The 22853-nt window shown below is 41.9% G+C and overlaps 1 protein-coding gene across 1 annotated transcript in view; it reads right to left on the minus strand.

Annotated features, from left to right (window-relative positions):
• The window catches only part of plxna4 (plexin A4), a 227703-nt gene that overhangs the window by 9259 nt on the left and 195591 nt on the right, over positions 1–22853 (minus strand). The window contains exons 23-29 of the mRNA XM_051391941.1: positions 18335–18401; positions 17277–17423; positions 15914–16073; positions 12526–12629; positions 9319–9418; positions 6855–7045; positions 3394–3563 (exon numbers count right to left, since the gene is read on the minus strand). Of these exons, the coding sequence (XP_051247901.1) occupies positions 3394–3563; positions 6855–7045; positions 9319–9418; positions 12526–12629; positions 15914–16073; positions 17277–17423; positions 18335–18401 (939 nt within the window). The remainder of the gene's footprint in view (positions 1–3393; positions 3564–6854; positions 7046–9318; positions 9419–12525; positions 12630–15913; positions 16074–17276; positions 17424–18334; positions 18402–22853) is intronic.

Raw genomic sequence — 22853 nt, forward strand, 5'->3', positions numbered from 1 at the left:
CAGGATTTTATACATTCAAACTGATCATCATAATAACATATATATATCCTCTATTGTGTTGAAAAGCACAGAATTTCTCCAGCAGTTGACTCACGCTGAGTAGTTTTAGGAATCTGAAGGATGGCCATGATCGGCCTTTTTGGTCAGGGATTAGGTTAAATATCAGCTGCCAAGATCAAGGGCATCTCTTATCCTCGAGGAATTACGCTGGCGGAGTAAGAAAAAGCCCTTTTATTGAAAGACTATTGCTCTGTCCATTGATTTAGGACTACAAAGTGCTGTAAATTCCAATGGATTTAAGAAAAGTTTGATAATATGAGCAACAGTTCGTACAGAAGATTTATTTAATAAATATTGGTTGGTCTCTTTCATGGATCAGAGAACATTGTCTATTTAAAATAAGCTGGTAATCTTTACCAATTAGCAACCTTACCAACCAGTATTGACAAAACGTCATAATTGTCAAGCAGCAAACAATCACACCACTGTTAGCTCTATTTACTGTTTACTGGGTCTAGTTCTGAATGTTTCAACAGGCACTATGCTGCAAATGAAGACAACAAAAGAAACACACAAGTACATCCACACCAAGTAAGTCCCTGTAGTCCTTCAGTAGCGCGTCTGTCTCCTGCAGTTTGTACAGATTGACACTTTGAGCCTCTGAATCTGCAGTTGTGGGATGTTGTCCCATTTCTGCAGTTGGGCCTAATGAAGTTGCTTGCCATTGGCAGGAAAAGGGTCACAGATGTTGTGATCCAGGGCATCCCATTCGAGGCATTGCAGCACAGACAGGGAACTGACCAAGCCTGACCTTTTTCATGCAGCAACGCAAGGTTTGAATTAACAGCTTTATAAAGGTGACCTGACTGGGCATTGTTCCAACTGGACCTCAGTAGGCAAAAAGACACGACATGTGAATGGCAAGTTGCAATCCACTACTGAACAAGCCGTGTGCCAGGACAAAAGGACTAAATACTATTTGAAAACTTTCTCAAAATTACAAACTGTACAACTTTACAGATTCCAGATAATTAGCCTAACCCTAAGTGTCTTGTTGATGCCATTTACAGTCTGAGTGGGCTGGGATTGCTGTATGACAGCAGATAGGTGGTTATCTGCATGCAGAAAAGAGGAATGTGTGTGCCAGTTTTGCATAATAATTAAAATTCTGTCTGTTGCATCCTGACATGACAAACACACGGTGCAGACGGAGACACACACACACACACACACACACACACACACACACACACACACACACACACACGCACACACACCAAACACAGAGGAGTGAGGAAGGATGAGAGGAGACGCTGACACACTGCCGCTAATCCAAAAGATACCATCTGGAGAGGCTCTAGGAGCCAGTGACTCATGCATGCACACACTTACTGTACACGAATACAAATACACATTACAACTCACGGCACACAATGCAGAAACAACCAACATTTTGACTGAATTTTAACTTGCACAATTCAAATTCACAGTCACAGAACAGTTTCTTTAAAAAAAAACTCAATATGCAACAAAGGTAGCATGTATGAAATGGGGGCACAGGCAGCAGTAGAGTTAGTGCCATTGCTATCACTAGACTGTTGTGAAGGATGACCTTGGATCGTAAGGGGTCACAGATAATTTCCTGGACTACAATAAATCCTGGATGCCATCTTTATGTCTCTTTCAGGTCTTAAAATGTGGGGATGTTGTGCCGAATCAATCAAAATCTAAAATGTACTGTACAGCTGTGAAGGCAAGGGAGAATCATGCCAAAACAACTATTAATACATATGCACGCTATCAGATATCACAGATAGAAAAACTGTTCTTAATTTGAATATGAGTTATCCAAATCAAACCTACTGTTCATAAAACTTTGACGTTTTAGAAAAACTAAAATTATTTGTTGGTAGGTCTAAAAGCTACACATCGACACTGATCTAAGAATCAAACTTCTAACAACATAGACCCTGAAGCACTACAAGCTGATGGGAAATCCAACATAAGGGCTATATCAGAGGATATACAGTGGAGCTCTAATGGCGGGGAAACCCTGAAGGGGAGGTGGGGGTAGCAGTGGGGTGCAGGAGGCTTTGGCTGCTGTGATGGCTTGAAGTTAATGGCATGTATGATGGCGATGGGCTTGGGAGGTTTAATGGGACAGGGGCCCAGCATGGGAGGGGCACTGGCATTATTATTCTCTACCACCAGACAAAATGAAGGCTTTTGTGGCAGCCAAGATTGCACTCTTTTGAGACGATTAAAGGTTACGGGTAAGCACACAGAGTGAGAAGTGAAAAGACACAGGCATATGCACATCTCACACAGAGAAGGTATCTGTGGTGGCATTGGCACAAACTGTTGTGTGCAATCTAAGTGGCTTTTTGTGATGGTGTGTTATGATAAATTGCTATTCATTCACAGCCCTCTAGTGAGAGCCTATTCCATTAAAAGTCTAATGTAAGAGCGACCCGTTGTGCTCTCAGAAAACACTTAACACACTGCAAATGGCCCAATAACGCAGACGCGGGAAAGGACTACAATTAGGACCATAGCGTAAAGTAAATAATATTTCTCCCCCTTCTTTAGCTTCTCCTTTCCCATTTCACCCTCCATCTCTCTATTTGTCCCTTGATGCACATCCATTTTATCCTCCCCATCTCCATGGTTCCCCTGGCCCTTGGGTTGAGTGATGCATGCTGGGATCTTGGCAGAGGCCAGGAGGCTAATGAGATATTAGTGTGCGTTTAACTCCCACAGAGTTCACTTCCCTTTCTTCACCTTTTCATTTCTCTCCTCACCGCGTTCTGGTGCACTGTTGGTTATTTAACCCCTACCAACCTCTTAAGGTGGGCTCACAGAGGTCAGTATGGTCTAAATTAATCAGCAGATATTAATTGAGAGGTGCACTTCCTCCACCTGGGAGTGTACATTTGTCACTATGGAGATTTCCACAGTGACAGGCGTTTTTGGCCCAGTTATCCATGATAATAGATGGAGAGTCTTGGCAGCCAATTGGATTAGCCCCTTGTGGTTGGCTTTAATGAAGATTACACGCCCCTGTGGTTAATGGATATTAGGAAGGGAAGAGGCATGTGGTGAAGCTTGGCACTGACACAGGGCAAAACCAGGGCAATGCCATGTGAAATGTGCCAAAATGTACTGATTATGGCTGCAGTGCATTAAACAACAGTGCAGGAAGAAGAGGCCAAAAACAGAGCCAAAGGCACCACTGTGCTCTACAAATAATGAAATAAATTTTGTGTCCCTCAAAGATCCAAGTAACTGCCTCACCAGTTTCCTAAGGGTTCATGGCCAGAGCCAACTATGCCTTTGTGTGTGTGCACATTTCTGTGTTTGCAGGCCTGTGCAGATTTAGATGCTCAAACTCACCAGTTGCTCTTCCATGTGTGTCGGACATGCGGGTCATGGATGTTGTGTTTGTCGGCCTGCTCGTCCAGGAAGTCAAACATGTATTTGATGGCCAGTGGCAGGGCGCTGCCTCGATGGGCCGTGCTGAAAATGGTCTCAAACAGGTCATCCACAAACTTCTGTAACGTACCCTACAGAGAGAGAGGAGAGATGGAAAAAAAGATTACATGAAGCCCTAAACCAGGTATTGTTTTAACATACCAACCACTCAAAGTGCATTAAAGTTTTCAAATGTGTTTTAAACTTGTAGAAATGCATTCCTCTTTCTAGTTTAGTTTCCACTGCTACACAGGAAGTTTCTAAGAAACAATCACAAAACCTGTACCTTGGAAAATCTTCCTCCACAGAACCAGTGAATGAGATTGTCACTGTCATATACATTTTGCAACATGTGGACAGAAAGATTGGAAAATACTTGTGTATATTTTACTTGTGTGAGTTTATGAGTTGTGCAGTGCATGTCACTTTGTCCCCTAGCTGAGATGTTTATGTGTCTGACTCCTATCTCACAGACCCGGCCCCTAAATCTGCTTGCAGCTTTGATGGGGGAAATTGTTATTTCACAGCTGACTTTTAATAATATCTGGGAACAGGAGGCGCATCTCCTAAGCCTCTTTGTGCTGCCGGATTAGCTCCTACACTGCACCATTGACCCTAATTTGATTTAATGTTGGCGACTTTAAGGAGGAGGAGGAGAAGAGAGAGGAGAGACAGAGAGTGAGAGAATCTAATCCTCTTGTAAAGAATGAGCTGATGGGATGCACGGGAAAAGGCGAGAGCGAGGGATGGAAATGAAACGACAGAGGTTTCCTATCAGGAGAAGAGGCCATTGAGTGTGGCAGATGAGGTGTGTACAGGCACTGGCAAATAAAAATCCAATTTGGGTTGGAGCGGGTGACCGAATCACAGAGTCAAGAGAGGTAGAAGAGAGTGGGAGGAGAGAATCCTGTTAGTCCGACAATCACGGCTATAATTCTAATGTGGCCCACATTCCCGACAGCTTATCGTTTTTCTATGAAGATGGAATCTCATATCTCTATATCAAACCCACATGCCTTCCAAGTGACAGTCTGCATTAGCTGGCAAGGGAAGACCTAACAGCTTATGTGTTGCACACATGTACGTGTGTGTAGATGAACAAGACCTGCATGTATACTGAAGATGTGACATTTTATGTCATCCTATATCTCAAGGGGGACTTATGCACCAACACTGTAATCGTCACAGGGTTCTCTTGTTTTCCTGTTGGAGCTGAAACTGCCAACACATCCCCCCCACGACCATCTACCCTGTCATTAGACCACGCTCGAAACACAATGTGTCATCTGGATGTTTTGATGCCATCTGCCTCCACATTGAAATGAGAGGCACGCTAACAATCACAACGGTGGGGATAGTGCCGAAACAGAAATAGAGACACGAAGAAGTAGACGTGGTGAAGTAGAGATGGACACACACATACTCTTGAGTGTACAAGTGAGGATAGAAAATGCAATCCTTCCCTGTGCCCCCTCCACTCTCCACACGCATGAACACGCCCTGTACCCATTCTCAGTCAGAGTGACACTGATGGAGCTAATATGAGGGACGTCAGCCGCGTTGCCAGGGAGAGGTATTTATTGGCAAGGTGAAAGCCAAACGCAGTCAATTACACTGCCTGTCTGCCCAATCATTTCTCACCAAGAGAGATGGCCAGCAAAGATAAACTGGTTATTTCACAAAAACAATCCATCTGGAAAGATGATGTGCTGTCTGCAGTCAGAAGCCACCTTCCTGCCCTCTGGAATGGGATAATGGCAGGGAAATAGAGCAGCCCGCAGAGGCCGAGAGGTGACATGTGCGCATGTGTGTAGGTGTGTAGAGGGCTATACAGTATGTGTCATGGTGACGCTGCTCAGTCCTCTCTTCGTACCTCCTGTTCTGCAGTCTCCAGTGTGTTTGTTTATTAGTTTCTCTCATATGTGGCTCATCATGTCCTGTTTCACAGATACAGTCATACCTCTCTTGCCCTGTTGTTACTGCCTCAGTTATCTGCTTTAATTGATCACCTGATTTTGCTCATCTGCCCACACATCTGCACAGTCATTAATTCTCCCTCGTATAAACAGAGGAAAGTGATTGCGTGTGTTTCACTACATGTTCACCAGTGTTAAGTAACATTTAACTCCATCCATGTGCTGATGATGTATTTTTCTAAAAGGAAGACCAAGTTAACTTTTTAAAAAAGAAATAATTCTTCCTCTAAGAACTAAAAAGTTGAAGTCATAGGAAATAAAAAGCACTTTTCTTACTTACAATACATTGAGGAGGTTGTCCAGTACAACCTTACTGGTCTGGTATGACCACTAGCTTTTGGTGGGAAATGCTAGCTAATGTTTACTATAGATAAATATTGCTAAGTAACTGACATTAGTGTTGCTTGTGAACCTATGTGGCCTATGTGTTTCATGTGGTCTGCTAATCATTGCAAAACATTCAAGAATGGATGTGTTTGTTCTCCTGCTGCTTCTTTCGTCTGTGAGGCGCTCGTCTTAGACTCCTGCTACTGTATTTACATCACATTCACAGAACTGAGTCGATGTTCTCTATGTGAACTGCTAAACAAAGGCAAGAAGTGGATAAAAAAAAAAAAAAAAAACCTGAAATGTTCCTGAATCACAAAAATTACAGCCTGAACATTTGTCAGATCGTAGCCTTTCTTTTACCTTCACTGTACGCCTCTGTCTGCGTCTGATAGAGTGGATGTCTTGATGAAAAAAAGAGGGAGGAGGTGCATTCGCAGTGGATTGGAAATTTGCATTCAGCTGTTGGATCAAAGTCACATTTCCCTTCAAACCAAATTAACGTTTTGTTTTTTTTCTTCCTGGAGGCCATTGTCGGGAGGCATATTCAAAGATATTCATTTTATAGCCATATCTATTTTTGCCTGATCATTTTTTTTCATTACAGAAACACCTTCACTAGCTTCATGGGTCTTTTCTTCTTTACCCTTTTTGATATGCTGCTGCATCAACGAACCAGCAATGAAAAGAGAAAACAAATAATATCTATTTTCTCTTTCTCACCTGAGGGGTTAGAGGAATACATTTGAATAATCTTTTCCACTGAGATGACTCATCCAAAGTAAACATGAATATTTAAATAAAGTGAGTCATGTAACACAGGGTGAAGGTGATTGTGACCTTTTAACCTTTCACCTTCTGAACTGCTTCACGAAAAAGAAACATTTTCAAATAAAGTGGTTAAAATTGTAACTGTTGGGACAGATTTAAACTCCTTTTTGCCTTATATGCCCTGCACAACGTTACACGTCCAAATAAACTTAGCATGATGAATAAATTACATGACTAGATATCATAAGCCAACTAGCAATGAATAAACATACATCAAATGTAAGATTTTGTAAAACACAGATGGCTTACCTTGGTAGCCAGAAGTCGTGTCAGGTAGATCTCCGAGACCATCTTGCTGCCGCGGTCACCCTCCTTCTGGTCTCCGTGCTCATGGTTCTTCACCAGGTGCCAAACCTTGACCCCGCTCTCCAGGTCAGGTGTGATCATAGGAGTGCGGGAACGCAGGCTGTCGGGGCTTCCAGTGTACTTGATCATGTTCTCTGTGAATAACAACATGTGTTAGTTCATGTAGTACTGATATTATTAATGTAAATCAAAAGGTCAGAAAACTCAGAATCATGGTTTTTGTCTTCTAGCATAAGTTAAACTTCAATTGGTTTGTAACTTTTTACTATAATATATATGTGTATAAATCGTGTATGTACACCTGAAAATAAAAAGAAGATTTTCTTTGGGTTTTCGGTGCCTGAGTCATACACACTGAGAAGAAGCAAGACACATCTAAGCCTTAATCAGAGTTCGAGGTAAACAAGAAGAAAAGAAAGCTAACAAAAAGGCAGCACAAACACAGAAACAAATGAAAAAAACAACATAAAAATACAAAAAAGAGGCAAGGAAAGCCATAACCTGCATGTCAGCTACAGATTACAGTTTTCTGGCTTGTGCCTTCCAATTTACAGGTCTGGGAGATTGGATATGAAACTTTTAGAAAGTGTGCATGGTTAATTTTTCATGGCTTCTTCTCCAAGGGACAAGAAATGGTATCGCTGGCTGACACAAAATCGAACAGGTGTCAGACGAGATGAAATATGTATGGCCCACCCAATGGCCGGAGTGGCGATGACATTTCCAAACACATGGCTCAATGAATGTTTACACAGTGTGAAAAAAAATTGATCAGTGGGTGCGGTGTAGAGAGAGGAGTGAAAAAAAAGTGTTTTTCACCGTGGCAGAAATCAATCTGTCCAGAGAGAAAAGCGGGAGGAGAGAGTTCAGGGAAAAAGAGACAGCTGGAGACATCAGATACAGAGAATGTGTGTGTGTGTGTGTGTGTGTGTGTGTGTGTGTGTGTGTGTGTGTGTGTGTGTGTGTGTGTGTGTGTGTGTGTGTGTGTGTGTGTGTGTGTGTGTGTGTGTGTGTGTGTGTGTGTCGATTGCACAGATTTAATTACAGTGGGATCAACTGAAAATGTTTGTATCTCCTATAGGGTACTTCAGTGAGCAAAATTTACAGGGCTGGTATTACTTCTATTTTGTCAGGGACGCTGGACAAGTACAAGTGCGACACTGATTGTGCTGTTTTGAAGGTTGTGTGGGGGCAAGAGGATGTGAACCAGGAAAATGAATAGTACAGTCATTTTGTGTTAATTATTTATTCAAGAAGTTAGAAAGCTGAGGGTGATGCAGAGTCAGGGATACACAGGAGACAGATTTCTGGTTGGATTCTATTCTGATCCAGCTCCACACAAAGGAGATGGGGTTTTTTTTGTTACTTTTTTTTTTTTTCCTCTCCTCCTTCTGGTTTTTGACAGAAACATTACATCAAAGACACAAAGGTTTCTCCTTTCATTGTCTGACTCAACATGTTACACAGTATTTGTCTAATCTCTGTACTTTTTCCACAACTTTCTTTCCTGCTAAACTCTCCCTCTTCAGCAGCTATATTACAGCCTAGTCTCTTTCTTCACTATTTGGCCATTTTACTCGAAAAGAGTTCAAAGTCACTCTTAAGTACCACGCCAGTTGTGAAGTGGATCACGCTTGTGTTTGAAGTCAATCCCTTAAAAAAAATTGTTGAGGGAGATATTCCTGGCACCCTCCCTCCCTTTTCTGTTGCGGCACTCACCTTGTCCTATCTAGTCTAATTTGGAAGCGGAGAAGCGAGGTGACACTGTATGGAGATGAGGCAATGCTAATAATGTGGTACCACATTTGATGTGTCTGAAGTGTTTGTGGCCATTGAGGCTGGCCCTTTGATCAGCGACTAACTTGATGGTTTCTCAGGTTCAAGGAGACATGGAGCAGACGGACAGGCGGAAAAAACACTGCCGCATGGAAGTACTTTGGAGTCTCAAGAGGCCAGAACAACGCAAGAAAAAAGTCAATTTGGTCTCTTGTTATGTTTTAGAAATCCTTTCAACTACTCTAAATTGTGTCTTGTCTTTCTTAGTCTGTCAGTGTCATGCAGGGTCCTGTGGATGCGCATCACCAGATCTCCTACCTGTATATCAGTTTATAAGCTAACATTATCCTACTGTTATACAATGTTGACACAGATTCTTACATATGAAATCTTTATATGACACTTTAATTCACTTAAACCTTCTGTACTTGACGAGAAGTCCAATAGCATTGTTGAAATGATGTCCTTCCTTATTGAATATTTAATATTAATATGAAATAATAATAACAGTATTTTGAAAGACATACATGTAGTTTCTACCAGTATGCCTGGTCTTAGGTCTGTTGGGAAGTTGGCTTTCTGACACAGTTACTACTGAAACTTGAGGATGTACAGAAACATGTAGGCTTACCATATTTACTTGCAGAAGTTCGAGACACAGTGGAGTTGTTTACAGAATTGTAGGCTGTAACTTGCTTGGGAACCAAGGCCATTACTGCATTATCAGGTACCTGAAAAACAGACGCACACGTTTTATGCAAATGACTTTTCAAAACAAAAGCCATTTGTAGAGATTTTGTTCTTTCATTTGTGCAGATTTCTAACACAACCAATCAGAAAACCCATAGATCATTGTGTTGGTGTCATTTTCTATATTTCACTTCATCTATTCTGGTTTCATGTGGATAAACAGAATATCTTATTACCCTTATGTGCTCTATTCAGCCCACACATACATATGATGACTGACAGGGGGGAGGGAGAGTTTAGCAGAGCATCGCACAGGCCTGTGTGAGAGGGGATGTCCCACAGTCTCTATTCAATAATACCTTTCCTCCAGGGCTGGGTAGTTGTGTGTGTGTGTGTGTGTTTGAGATTGTGTATATTAAGGTGTGAAGAATCAAACAGTGTGTGTGTTGGTCTATGTATAAATAAGTGTGTGTAAATGAATGAATGAGTCAATCGTGCGCTCCTCCTTCCCCAGTCAGCCAAACAGGATTCAATTAACACAACTGGGATGCACTCTGTCCCAGCCGTGCCGCCCCCACCTACACACACACACACACACACACACACACACACACACACACACACACACACACACACACACACACACACACACACACACAGAGTATACCCCTATTCTGCATAATCTGGCTACCCATGCTGCAGGGTAAGGCAGGGTTAATTGAAGTGATCTCTATCAAAGAGTGAGTGGATGGGACAGGGAATACAGACCAGGGGCCTTTTGTGCATATACTGCATATTTGTGTGTGTGTGTGTGTGTCTGCGTGTGTGCCAGCCAGGGTCTTATTAAGATTGTATCATTATTTCACCCAGTCACTCAATCTGCTCCTTATGCATAATACGTTTATATTATTGTAAGCAGGAGGCCCACAGGGCAGATCTTGTTATTCCTTTGTGGGGAGCCCCCTCCCCTAAAACTCTCCAACACCCTTAAGCTTGCTCCCTGATCACTGCTCTTATGTGTTGAAGGGATATAACATGAGCAAAGCACAATGGAACATAATAAAATGGAGGAGTGGCATTTGGGGAAATAACATTTGTAGGAGAGGATAAAGGCAGAAAGCGGAGCATAGTTTCCTGAAAGAGAGGAGGACGAGAGATGTGTCTCTCATTATGGGGACAGAAAGATCTGATATCACAAATGCCAAATTTATGTGATGTTTTCCTGAACAAAAAATCTAACTTTTCACTGAGTTTGTGATGGCAGAGTGAGTGGGTAAGTTTGGCTGGTGGCAAATCAAACCAGATTAGTTTAATAAAGGATAGCACATGATTCTATTGAGTGTGTCTGTGTCATGTTAACTTCTAATAAGACAAACAATATTTAGATAACATGTCTGGATGACATCCCAAATCCAAATATAGTAGCACATCTGGGTTGGCATCAATCAAAGAGTGCATCAATGGATTTGATTAATAATGCGACAAGATCTTCAACAAAATGATTTATACATTTAACCTCTTTAAACTCAAGCCATAACATTTCAGTGAAATTAAGTTAAGGTAAAGCTAAGTATGGATTTGCAGATGCCCTTGACTGAAGTCTGAATGTGTTTCTGGTGTCCCCTCCCTTCCTCGCCCTTTGCTTAGGCTGCTGACAAATTTTGAGTGGATGGGAGTGTTTTCTTTTTCTTTTTTTTTGGTCTGTCAAGGATAAGGCGCCCTTATTCCCTGGCCTGAAAAAAAGTGAATTAACTTCTGTCTTCATTATCTTATCTCCGATTTGAATCAGCTCCCTAATCCATTCCACCCGCGCCTCGTACTCCAAGCCTGTTGACACTTGCTGATGCTGACATTTAATTTAGGCACCGTGCAAACTGCACTTGGAGGGGACAGTGGCTGCTTGCTTAGCTGCTCCAATTATTAACATGTTGACAAAGAAGGCCTGTTTTTCAAGTCTCATTCTGGTTGGCTGTATGCACGGTTGCTACTCATGAGGCACAAAACCTGCGTTTGACACTGAATAAAAGCATTTGTGTGTTTAATGAGTGAGATGGTTTTTTTTTTTGTATATGCTTCTTAACAAATTCTAACCTTACCTTGTGCTATTAACTGTAGATTTGTGTGTGCGCATATAATACCTTGTGTGTCTGTGACCACAGATATGTCTATTCTGTACATGAAGTCTATGCCAACACTAATCCACTTCATATAGAAGATGACACTTGACCAGCACATCAGATATTATCTCAAGTCCTCTCTCCCTCTCCACATATACTGTAAGGGATTACTTCCAAGTGTCACTGTTGTTGGTCACTTCCCTGCCTTGCCCTGCCTCATTCCCCTTCACCTGACAGATAAATCAGATAAGCGTATTGGTGGTGTGCTTGTGTGTGTGTGTGTCCCTGTCAGCTGAAGACTTACAAAAGCCAGAAAGGTTCTTTGACTGAAAAGTCCATTAGATAGTTTTGAAACTTAGCGGAGATTATCAGGTCACACAACTTAAGAGGAAAATGTGGAGGTGAGTTGAGAGGGCATTGGAGACAGCTATATATACACTGTAGGTAGAGGGATGATGGCAGATGGCAAAGAAGACTGCTGAAATGAATAAGGTACTCAAGAAAAGTTCAATAGTAAATATCAGGCTTCTGTGCTTAGAATCAAAAGGTTTTCTTAATGTGTTGGACACAACATGTGTTTTAGATTTTTGTTTGTGTACCTTTTCTTTGGAAATGGGATTAAAACAGCTGTACCTTTCTTGAAAGAAGCGTGTTCAAATAAAAGATGTAATCTATCCATTAAAAGCCTCAGAGGCCCAAGTTTCTGCAGATAGCAATCTAATATTTTTTTATTCCTTTTTGTGAGATCCAAAACTTTACAAACCCTTTGTATTTCTACATCTTAAACAACTTCGAAATTTTACTTAAATAAGCTTTAACAACATTTCTGTCAATGTTAATTAAAATTATCTTTAAAAGATTGCGCACACGTGTCTATGTGTGTCCCACACCATAGACAATCACGTACACCAAGGAAACAGACTTTTTATGTTTTTTAAACTTAGAATATTGTTATTTTTTTATGTTGGGAAATATAATGAGTTTAAGTTGCCATTGTCTACATTTTTAAATATACAGTCATAGGATCATACCTGATAATGGAACAGCATGTTCAGTCTTTTCCAGTCACCTTCAATCTTAGTGGTGACGTCCTCATCCTGCAGGATCATTCGCTGTCCTCGACCCTGACGCCACTCTGCAATCGCAAAGGAAAAAAATGGAAAAGATCAGGATATTACCAACCATATTCACGCGACACAACTCCTTTGATAATATTTACGTTTTGGATAACACATCTCCATGATGTTTGGTGTCCTGATACAGAATGCCTTTGGAGACAGCCTTTTAACCACACCAACAAAAGAAATGATACATTTTGTTGTGTACAAGTTCTAATATCTGTTCTGCCAGAAAACTAGTTGTCACTATCTTCATCTTCTGAAGTTTTCTTTGCTTTCTTCTGAACAACGAATTCACATTGTCATGAAAAGCCTGACTAGAATCAAAAAGAGGAGAAAAATACAAAATCTTAAGAGTCGGAGTAGAGGAGAAATGCAAAGAGATGAGAGCACACGTGAGAGACAGTAACACGAGGCGAGCTGAATTAATCACCCACTCTACTCTTTTTAGAACGAAGCGCTCCGCTCTTAGCTTTCCATCTCTTATGCTGGTGCGATCGATGGGTGTGATTACAGCTGCATGCCCAGGGCTTGTACACTTCCTTTTCCATCTGCAGCACCGGCTCTTATCCTCTACTCTCTGAAGGCGCTATTGGTCCCTGCTCTCCTCTAGTCAGTCCCCCATCTACTGCTCTAAGCCCCCTGCCGCGCTGCTCTTATATTTCTGGGAGCTTTGGTAGAAGCAGACCAGACTCATATCCATGCCAACAGGATATGGAGAAACCAGAAAGCTGTAAACATAAAACAATAGCTTATACAAAGACTGCAGATCACTTAATTTCCATACTTTTCAAAAAGTAACTTCCAGTGTAAATGACAGTGTCTTTCATTTAAACAACAGCATGACATTTACATGACCTTACAACCAAATTACATCTGCACTACATACACACCAGGGTTCCTACATCTGTGCAACCTCAGCACAAAACAAAAGACGCTTTGATAGAAACATCTCACAATACCCTAGCAACATTATCATAAGTGAAAAAGGAAAGCCATCTCAAAAACAAACAAGCAGATGATTCCTCTATTCTTTTTGCAGACATCATGGGCTTTATGAATACGTTATTGTGTCTGTGCTCCTTGCTGTACTTCCCACTTGCATCGGCCACTGTCATCTCCTATTCTGATCACAAACAGGAAAACAAAGCGGCAATCACTGTGGCGCATGATGAGGCCTGTCTTTGGAGGATCGACCAGAATTGTGTTGGCATCTGAAAAATCTGCTGGAAATAAAAATTCTCCTGTTGTTTTTGTCTATACAGTACATCTTCCCATAAAGATGCAAATGAGCACCCGTCTCTAGTCGAGGCTCAGTAAACAAATGAAGGAATGAGAAAAAAGAAAGGCAGAAAGGAATAAATAAAAGAATAAACTTGGTCTGAAACCAGAGTAAACTGAGATTACTCCTATTCCCAAATCCAGTGGTTGCTACTCAGTAGGAAGAGAACAGTATGTGTGTGTGTGTGTGTGTGTGTGTGTGTGTATAGGCTTGCATTATAGACACACACAACTAAAGAGATAAGGGCTTTGGGGAGCGTATGGAAGCTGATGGTGAAGAGAAAAGCTGAAGGTGACTGCTGTACTCCACAGAGATGCATAACACACATTTACTAGTGGCAACATCGGACACAAAGACACACACACACACACACACACACACACCCCAGGGCCCAGCTTCTTTGTTCTCAGGCCCCATCTTCTCTCAAACCCTGCAGGGGACTTTGGATTGCAGCACAGGGGAATTAAAAACAATATCTGGGATAACAACACTCCTGGCCAATCTGTCTCAGGACAGGCCTGCCTCAATCCCATTATCCTTATCAGCCATTGCAATCAGTCTGTGTTTGGGTGTGTGTTTGTGTGTCAGAGATCTTGAGAACCACTGATATTACCTGTAAACGAAGAGCACTTCACTTCAAGTTTGTTAAAAAATAACAAAACAATCAAATGGAAGACTTGTTTCCACTCGAGCATTATCATCACCATAATAGCACAAGACCAAGAAATGCTAATTACGACAGCATCACTGGCGAATAAAAAAACCCCTACAGGTGTGAAAAGATGTGTCAAACTTGTGCTCTCAGTCTGTCTGGACAAGAGAGATATTTCTTCGAATCTGTGCAGCATGTCAGATACATACTATAAATATAGCACTGAAAAAATATTGAATACCATATGCATGTTCTCTTGCTAGCTTGCATTTACTCTCTTTCTCTTATTCACAATCACGGACATGCTGAACAAGTGGCCAGCTATTTCTGACAATTTTCCAATTCCCTTTCGTAATAAAACAATAATAGAACAACACATGCTGCCCAAAGGGGGCCATAAAACAATTTTATCCAGGAATGCTGTCAAAAGGCTAAATCAATTTCTTCACTTAGCTATCACACAGCCAGATTCCCCATGGTATGCACTCAGCCCATCTTAGATCCTGGGTTGGTTATAAATATGCTATTACAAACACACAACAGGGGCATGGAAAATCCATCTGGCAATATTAAACCATAAAAAGTATGGCACATGGTGCAGAGATGGCCTGTAGGTATCGGCAGACAACAATAATGGATAATATTGTTACGCTCACAAGTATGCACGTCTGTTTTGTACATGTACATGAATTGTACACACACACACACAGAGTGTACCAAATCCCTTGATCGCTAGATGTCTTGCAGAGAAGGTGTATCATTGCACCCTCTCCAATCAGAGGGCCATGAAAGTAATTCGCAAATAGATTAGACCCAAGTTAGATACAATTGAGATACCCAATAAATACAGTTATACAACTCAGGGAAAAGGAAGGAAGAAAAAGAACACTAGGAAAATGATTTTGTAGGGAAGAGATCACTGAGCGTCTCAATTGATTAGCTGATCAATCATGTGACTCAGACGCTAGTCAACAAGAAAGTCAATCGATGAGAAGTTTGGGGAGGGGAGAGACCAATATCAGACATCTGACTGAGAGAGCCAGGAAGTCAAGTCTCCTGAGGTTGAAAAGAAATCTACTTCTCTGTATCTAAGAAGACTTGTACTTTTTAAGAGGGGCTGAGAGGGGTGGGGAAGCCTTTGTAAAATCAATGGGTGTCTAAGTTCAGCCTGCTTTTCTCCAGGCACATAGATGAGATCAACACTGTGTGGATATAAATGTTTTGACAAGCTTTAAGTCAACTACAGGGATCTGCATGAGCAAGACCTCATCAACTGAAAAGTAGAATTACATAAATTTAATGCACCAAAGATGACTGTTTGCCTGCTTTTTCACATTATTTATATATGACAAGACATAGATTTGTACCCAGGTCCATGTCGGAGGCTTTTAGGCGGTGAGAGTGTGGGACGTTCTTGTAGATGGCATCCAGGATCTTCTCCTTCACTTGGCTGATGGTATCACAGTTCAGCACCTTCACCTGGATCTCTGGGCTTTTCTCATTCTCTGGATGGATGCAGTTCACCACCTGTAGCAGAAATACACACAAGACTGCCACTGTAAGGGAGAGGGCTGGCAGCAAGCTGCTGGTGAAACAGTATCCAAGTGTTGCCTTTTGATGTCTTAAAAGACAGCTTTCATTATATTGCACGTGTGGGAACTGTTTTTGGGTATCTATAGGTAAGGATTCTTGCAATATTTTCCACTGCAGCAGTCAAGCTGGAAAGATAAAAACATCTTTACAAGTTGATTTAGTGCAATAGATAGATTGTAATGCATGTTTAATCTTGGCAGAGAAGATTTTTGTGTGTGTTATGTTAATAATGTTGATTGCACTGTGGATTGGTACTCAATGGAAGTGCAATAATTTTGTGCTCGCCAAAGGGTCTGTGAGAGAATTGCAGGGGGAAAAAAGATCATTCACCAGGGAAACAGCTCTTTCCTTGGAGCTTGAAGAGAGACAGCAATGTGCTACCTGAATTGATGAGCAGTAAACCAGCTAATTATAATATTATTAGGATATTCATCAGATCTTTCAGTACTGCCTCTGGGTGTTGGTGGAAATAACTGAATTACAAGATTAACACAAATACCCATTTGTGTGTATTTGTGTTTATACACAAATAGAGAGGGTAAATGTGTTATCTTCTATGTATGTAATGTCCCAAATGTGCATGTCTGCAGTATACATAAAATTAAAGCTTCCATTTAAATATATATTTATCTTTAAGTGTAGTTCGTATACACATCTATATTGTGGAAAATGGGGTGGTGAGCTGAGTATGGGTGACTCTGTTGTAAAAGTCCAATCTGAAGCTAATTTCACAGTTCCATGGACATTGAGAGAGTATGAAAATCTGTAGTCCCAGAATGCAGAGTACAAGTGACACGTCACAGTGGAGAGAGGACAACAGACAGACTTGGGGAATAAACGCGACACTCCTAAAGGAGAGAGTCTCAGCGTCTCTCTGCTTGTGCAGACACATTCACATGCATAATCTCTTTCATCCCGAAACCCTGCTCTTTTTCCTTGACAGCTCCGGTCTCAACAGGAAGTGAGGTCGCCACTCCCGTGCCCCCTGCATGTCAAGCGTGACAACGACAACTTTATGTCCCGTTGCTCATCTCATGACCGACAACCCATAACCACCCTTTTCTCTCCTCTTGTCCCTGCAAGCATATTAAGTTTCCCCTTTTAGCCCTTGGACCCCTGGGCAGGTGAACCCCTTACCAGCGTCTTGTAGTCAATCTGCTGTCTGATGAGCTTGTCCTCACTGAGCGAGTAGCGTGCCTCTCCTGTGATAGAGTCAATGGGGCCTTTCTCCATCTGCTGCTTGATGGCACAGAAGAGGGAGAAGAGAGGTTCGCCGGCACACTCCTACAAAGAGATTTGGAGAGACAGGAACAGACCAAAAGTTTTGGGGGAGAAAGAAAACTTTGAAGCCTTTTTTGCACTCCACTCACTGTCAGCAAAGTTTAATAATGTCAGAGAAAATATCTATCTAAAATGTAGTTGCTTTTTGTAATGTTTTTTCAGACTGCCTTGCCTCCAAAGTTGCTGAGCAAGACTTATAAACATCACATCCCAAACTCTAAAGTTCCCCTAAATTAAAGAAACTGTACAACCTATCAATATATACACTTTGCTGAAATGAAGTTTGGGAAAGATTTGATGGATAAACAGTGAAAAATGCCATAAAAGACAGACTCTTGAAGCCACCCCCGTCTTCTCTCCTGAAAACACTGTCATTTATCAAAAAGAAGAGATTGTCCATTTATCATTGTTTTTATTCTCCTCCCAGCTGCAGTAAAAGGATGAGTGGAGAGATGGAGGGAAAAAACAGGACATTTGTTTGACTTAAGGGTGGAGAGGAGTGGTGAATTTTTATTTAAGTTTATACTGGTGCCCTGTGGAGTAAAAGGTACTCCTCTTCAATAGCACATCGACATCAGCATACAGGCTAGCTGAAAAAGGACAACTACTTCTCCAATGAATCTTAAAAGGTAGTTACGGCTTTTAATTAAGAATAGCACAGAGGAGGGAAAAGTAGTATAATACAGAATATGAAGTATGAATGAATGTAGTCTTCTGTGTATTTTTGAGAAAGATTTGCAGCCTTAAAAATAAAGGTAACTAATGGATATCAATCACAATTACTTAGAAACACATATGAAGACAGCAGTGAGGTGACAGTGATTTCATCAACTCGGTTGGGGCGTGAAATTTATTTTTTTTCCCAAGGAACTTAAAATGTTCAGTTAAGTTGAAAACCAAAATTTAAGAGTTACCTTCAGAAACTTATAAAGGAGGAACGTAAACCAGTTGGTCAGCATTTTCTCTGCAACAGACTCGGTCCTGCAAACAGAAAGACACAAAGCACATAATGAACATATGATCCCCTCGCTCTTATTACCATCATAAATATTCAACACCATCATCAAATATTCTGCTAAAAATGATGACCGCTGCTAATGAATAGGCTTTCGTTACACAAATATTTTTGTAAAGACATGAATTGAAAGAGCCCTTGCACATGCTATATGATGGCCTTTCAGACAATCTTTTTGAATGGCTTTTATGCTCAGGCATGCCAAGGGCAGCTCGTCTACGGCGGCGGGGATTTTAATATGAGGCAAAGCAATTAAAAGCCTTTATTTGATCCCAGTGGATTGATGTCGTTAGGGGCTGGAGCAGCTCTGTAATAACACTGGCCTCATTATCAAGCGCTCCCTTGCCTATTCACTGGACTAACACTCGATCCGTGCACAATAGAAAGTGAATGAATACATCTCCCTCTCTTTCTCTGCCTGGCATCCATGCTCCACTGGTGTGGCAAAATGGTGTGCATCTGCGTTTGTGTGCGTGTCTGTGTTGACCTGGGCCAACAGTGTGATTGATCCCGTGTGAATGGCTAATATGCATACATAATAACAAAAGCTGTAGTGGTGAGGGGAGAAAGAGGAGAGGCAAGGATCGGATATCCTTTGACAGCAACCTTCTTGACCAGCAGCAGGGGTGTGTGGGTAATCTGTCAGAACAGCTAAAACACACACACTGACGCACTCTCCCCTCGGCTTTCAATGAGCAACTACCATAGGCATCAATATTTCAGGATTAGTGTCCATTGTGTCTGTGTGTAGGTTTTGCCCCGTGTTTCGGCTGCCACCTGCAGCCCTCCCCCCTTTCACCATTCACACAGCCTCTTTAAGGGTCTCCACACGGAGGCATGAGGGGGGACATAATGTCTGCTGTGCCAGTGGGCTGTCCTGGCACCCCCCGCCAACACTGGCACAACACCTGGGGGGGATTAACTTCCTGCCTCTCACAGTGCCCGCACTTTCATTTTGCCGCCCCTCCCGCCCTTCCTCCGTCCACAGATCCAAGGGTCAACAAGGTCACATTTCATCTTTTCTTTCATGTGTCCTTGCTGTGTTTCTCCCTCGCTCTGGCTGTGCCCACTCTGGATCCTGTAATCATACACACTTCCAAATCCTCTCCATTTCCACAGATGTAGCCCATCTATCAAAGGGATGAAAGGAGCATGGAGAAAGGAGGAGGTGCACAGGGAAGGAAGGAGGAAAAAATAAAGAAAAGAACGAGAAGAAATGGCTTGGCTGAGTCTGGCCTTCCCTTTTCTTCTTTTTAAATGTCCTTTTCCTTGCTTACTTCCAATAGATATTGTGTTTTTGTGTACCTATGTAAGTGGACAACTGTGTGGCTGTTTTAAGTCTAGCGTGCAAAAAGCACAAATTAATCCCACTGCGTATGTATTCAGAAATTACCATGTGTGCTGACTAGTGTTTATTGTGTGTGTGTCTGTGCACGCTTCTGGCAGCGGGTGCCAGCCCTGCAGTAATAAGGAGTCTTGGCACGACCACACCAGTTTGCTTATGCTCATTCTCGATCACAGCACAGTCTATGGGGAACAAGGATAAAAATGGCACTGTGACGGAGCTGCTTTAAGATCTAACGTTAGCATTTGGTATTACAACTTTCAAACAATCGTCTCCAAACCTCTCCTTAGCTGCTACTCAAAACACAGCACAACCTATGTTTGGGTTAATGCAATGAAATGTGCCGTGGCGTGTTGGCATGGTCAGGCTTGCCTACTTGGCAGCCAGTCAGAGGGGCAGTGGGCATTGAGAATGATCTAGAGCAGAGGGGACCTGGCAGCGCTTAGTTCCCCCTGCTTACAGAGGTAGGGTTGATGGGAATCCATGCTTCATCACACATTTAACATTTTGGTTGGCCGTAGCTGCTAGTAACATGTATTTGTGTATCTGTATGAAATGACTTTCTGAAAAACTTCCTTCTGGAGAAGAATGAATCTTTGATGGTAGATGTGAACATAAAATCTAACCAATAAAGCCCTAAAAATAACTTCCCATCTAATCCAATCAAACAGCATCTTTCCTTTACTGATATTTTTTGTTTACACTTTAGAATGATCTCTCACTGCAGTGATTACTTGAAGATATTTTGCAGATTCATTTTAAGAAAATAGTGACAAATGATCATCCCAGAAAATATTTTGTCTGACTAACAATTTCTCACAATTTAAGAAGCTGGAACCAGCGAGTCTTTAGCAATTTTGTCAATAATCAAAATGATAAAAAACTGATTATTGAACTGACTAATCATTTTAACACTACATACTATTCGTATTAAGTTGGTAAAGAAACCCTTTTATGGTGTCTTTAAGACCCATAATAAACATTACATTACATTCACAAACAAAACCAGATATTGAAGTAAAAAGTTGATCTCAAGACTACATTCTTGTAAAAAGGAGCAGCTGTGTTAACCAAAAATGAAACAGCATCTGAAAGCCCCCCGTGGCTTCAGTCACATGTTAAAACAGCACAGCTTGAGGTCAGAAATCATTTCCATTTCCCACTCTGGCTCCTGGTGAGGAAGATTGGTCATCATATGTGTCAAACAGTCTCACAGTGATGACTAGCTGCAGACACTGACTGCAGACATTTATTCTATCTATTACTCACTCACAAGCAAACACAAATGTTCTTTCAGATGAAATTATCCTTACAGTTAAACAAGGGGGGCCTGCAACCGTGTGTGATGATTGTGTGTCCACGTTGGAGCCAAAGCAAGGTTGTGATCAACGCAAGAACATATTGGGCTTTCATCTTTTGACCAATATCAAAACTGCTATTTTGACGCATCAACTGCAGCCAAACTAAACTTAAGGCTATGAACAGGCTGTTTAACTCTGCATGATGGGAAGAGGGATGGTGTTGGGGGGGGGAAGCAAGTGAGAGATGGAGGAATGGGGGGAAGAGAGGAGTTAAAGGAGGAGAATGCAGCAAGGAATGCGACAGATGGTTGTGGAAGGCTCTCGTTAGTTAGCTTGCCTGGTGGTTGTGCTTCAGCACAGGTTGAGATGGGACAGATGGAAGGATGTGTGTTTGTGTGTGGAGAGAGGAAAAAGACACACAAACGTACACACACACACACACACACACACACAGACAGCCAGATTTCTTGGAAGAGGAGGCAGTGGGTAGCCGTGCTCAGATGCTGTGCCAGAGACACCCTGCTCACGCACTTTAAGCATTGATTTAGCAATCAAGAAAACAGGGGAGGGGAAGGAGGAGGGGAGGAAGAACTGGGAATATAGATTGATAGAGCGAGTATAAGAAAGGAAGAGAGATAAAGATAGTGACGGTGTGACACAAGCGGCACAAGCATCAGAACTGAAGACAAATAGAGGAGAGAGCAGTGGAGAGTGTGCAGACAGAGGCTGATTGTGAGGGAGAATAACACTCAAAATGAGCAAACATGGTGAAAGAAAGAAATAGAGAACAGACCGAACAAATTAAAGAGAGAGAAGAAGAGAGGGAGGGGTGCTATCTCTCCTAGACAATATTAAGCTTCATCTTCACAGCCATATGCCTGTGTATCTGGGCTATTTTCAGCTGTTATCCAAGGACATGCCAGTCAGCCCACACTATGGGGTGGCGTAGCTTGCTCACACTGCCTCATCACATCTGAAATGCATGCTGGGATGTCGAAGGACTAATAAGCGCATCCGAGGAGGAAGGATGAGATGAAGACAGTCTGGTTAGTGCCTATCACAATCGTGTGTTTGACAAATGGGCAATCAAACCGAGCGTGCATTTGTTGTTAACATGTGCTCTCCCTCCAGTGCTGGCTGAATGCTATGGAGGTTTGGCCAGGTTGTTCTTCTCCCTCTCCCTTGATGACAAGGAAGGGGGGGAGAGGAAGGGAAGGAATGTGGAAAGAAAGTGCGATAGAAGACACTGTGTTGTATTTAGACTGTGCTTGAAGAACAGTTGTTGGTTAGTCTTTGTTAATTTAGGATTAAATTGCTGTAATCAAATCAAATCAAATTCTGAAATAAATCAACAATATCTGGTTATAGCACATACAACAAGCTGGTTACACGTACACTAAGTGATCAAAGAGCTGATCTCACTACTTCTCTACATGCACCAGTAGTCAGCTTTCCTGACTTGGTGACAAAGCTTTAAGTGTCTCCATTGTCCTTGACTACCTCTCCCTGTCTCTGCTGTACATGCCATCTCTTATGTGGTATCTACTGCCAGGATCAGCGGTTACTCCATTGTTTAGTGGCTGCACCATGCTCTGTGAGCTCTGGCTGCAATTAATCATGCCTCGTGCCCAGACAGCATTAATCTCTCTCTGCATCACCAAGTAGAGTCCAAACAGGCTTTCATGAGGTGAATATGCACACTGTCTTGTGGATGGTATAATGAAGAGCATTGATTTCAGTCCTCTCCGCATTAAATATATGCTTGTCATATT

Source organism: Dicentrarchus labrax, unplaced genomic scaffold (genome assembly GCF_905237075.1).
Source record: "Dicentrarchus labrax unplaced genomic scaffold, dlabrax2021, whole genome shotgun sequence".
Taxonomy (NCBI): Eukaryota; Metazoa; Chordata; class Actinopteri; family Moronidae; genus Dicentrarchus; species Dicentrarchus labrax.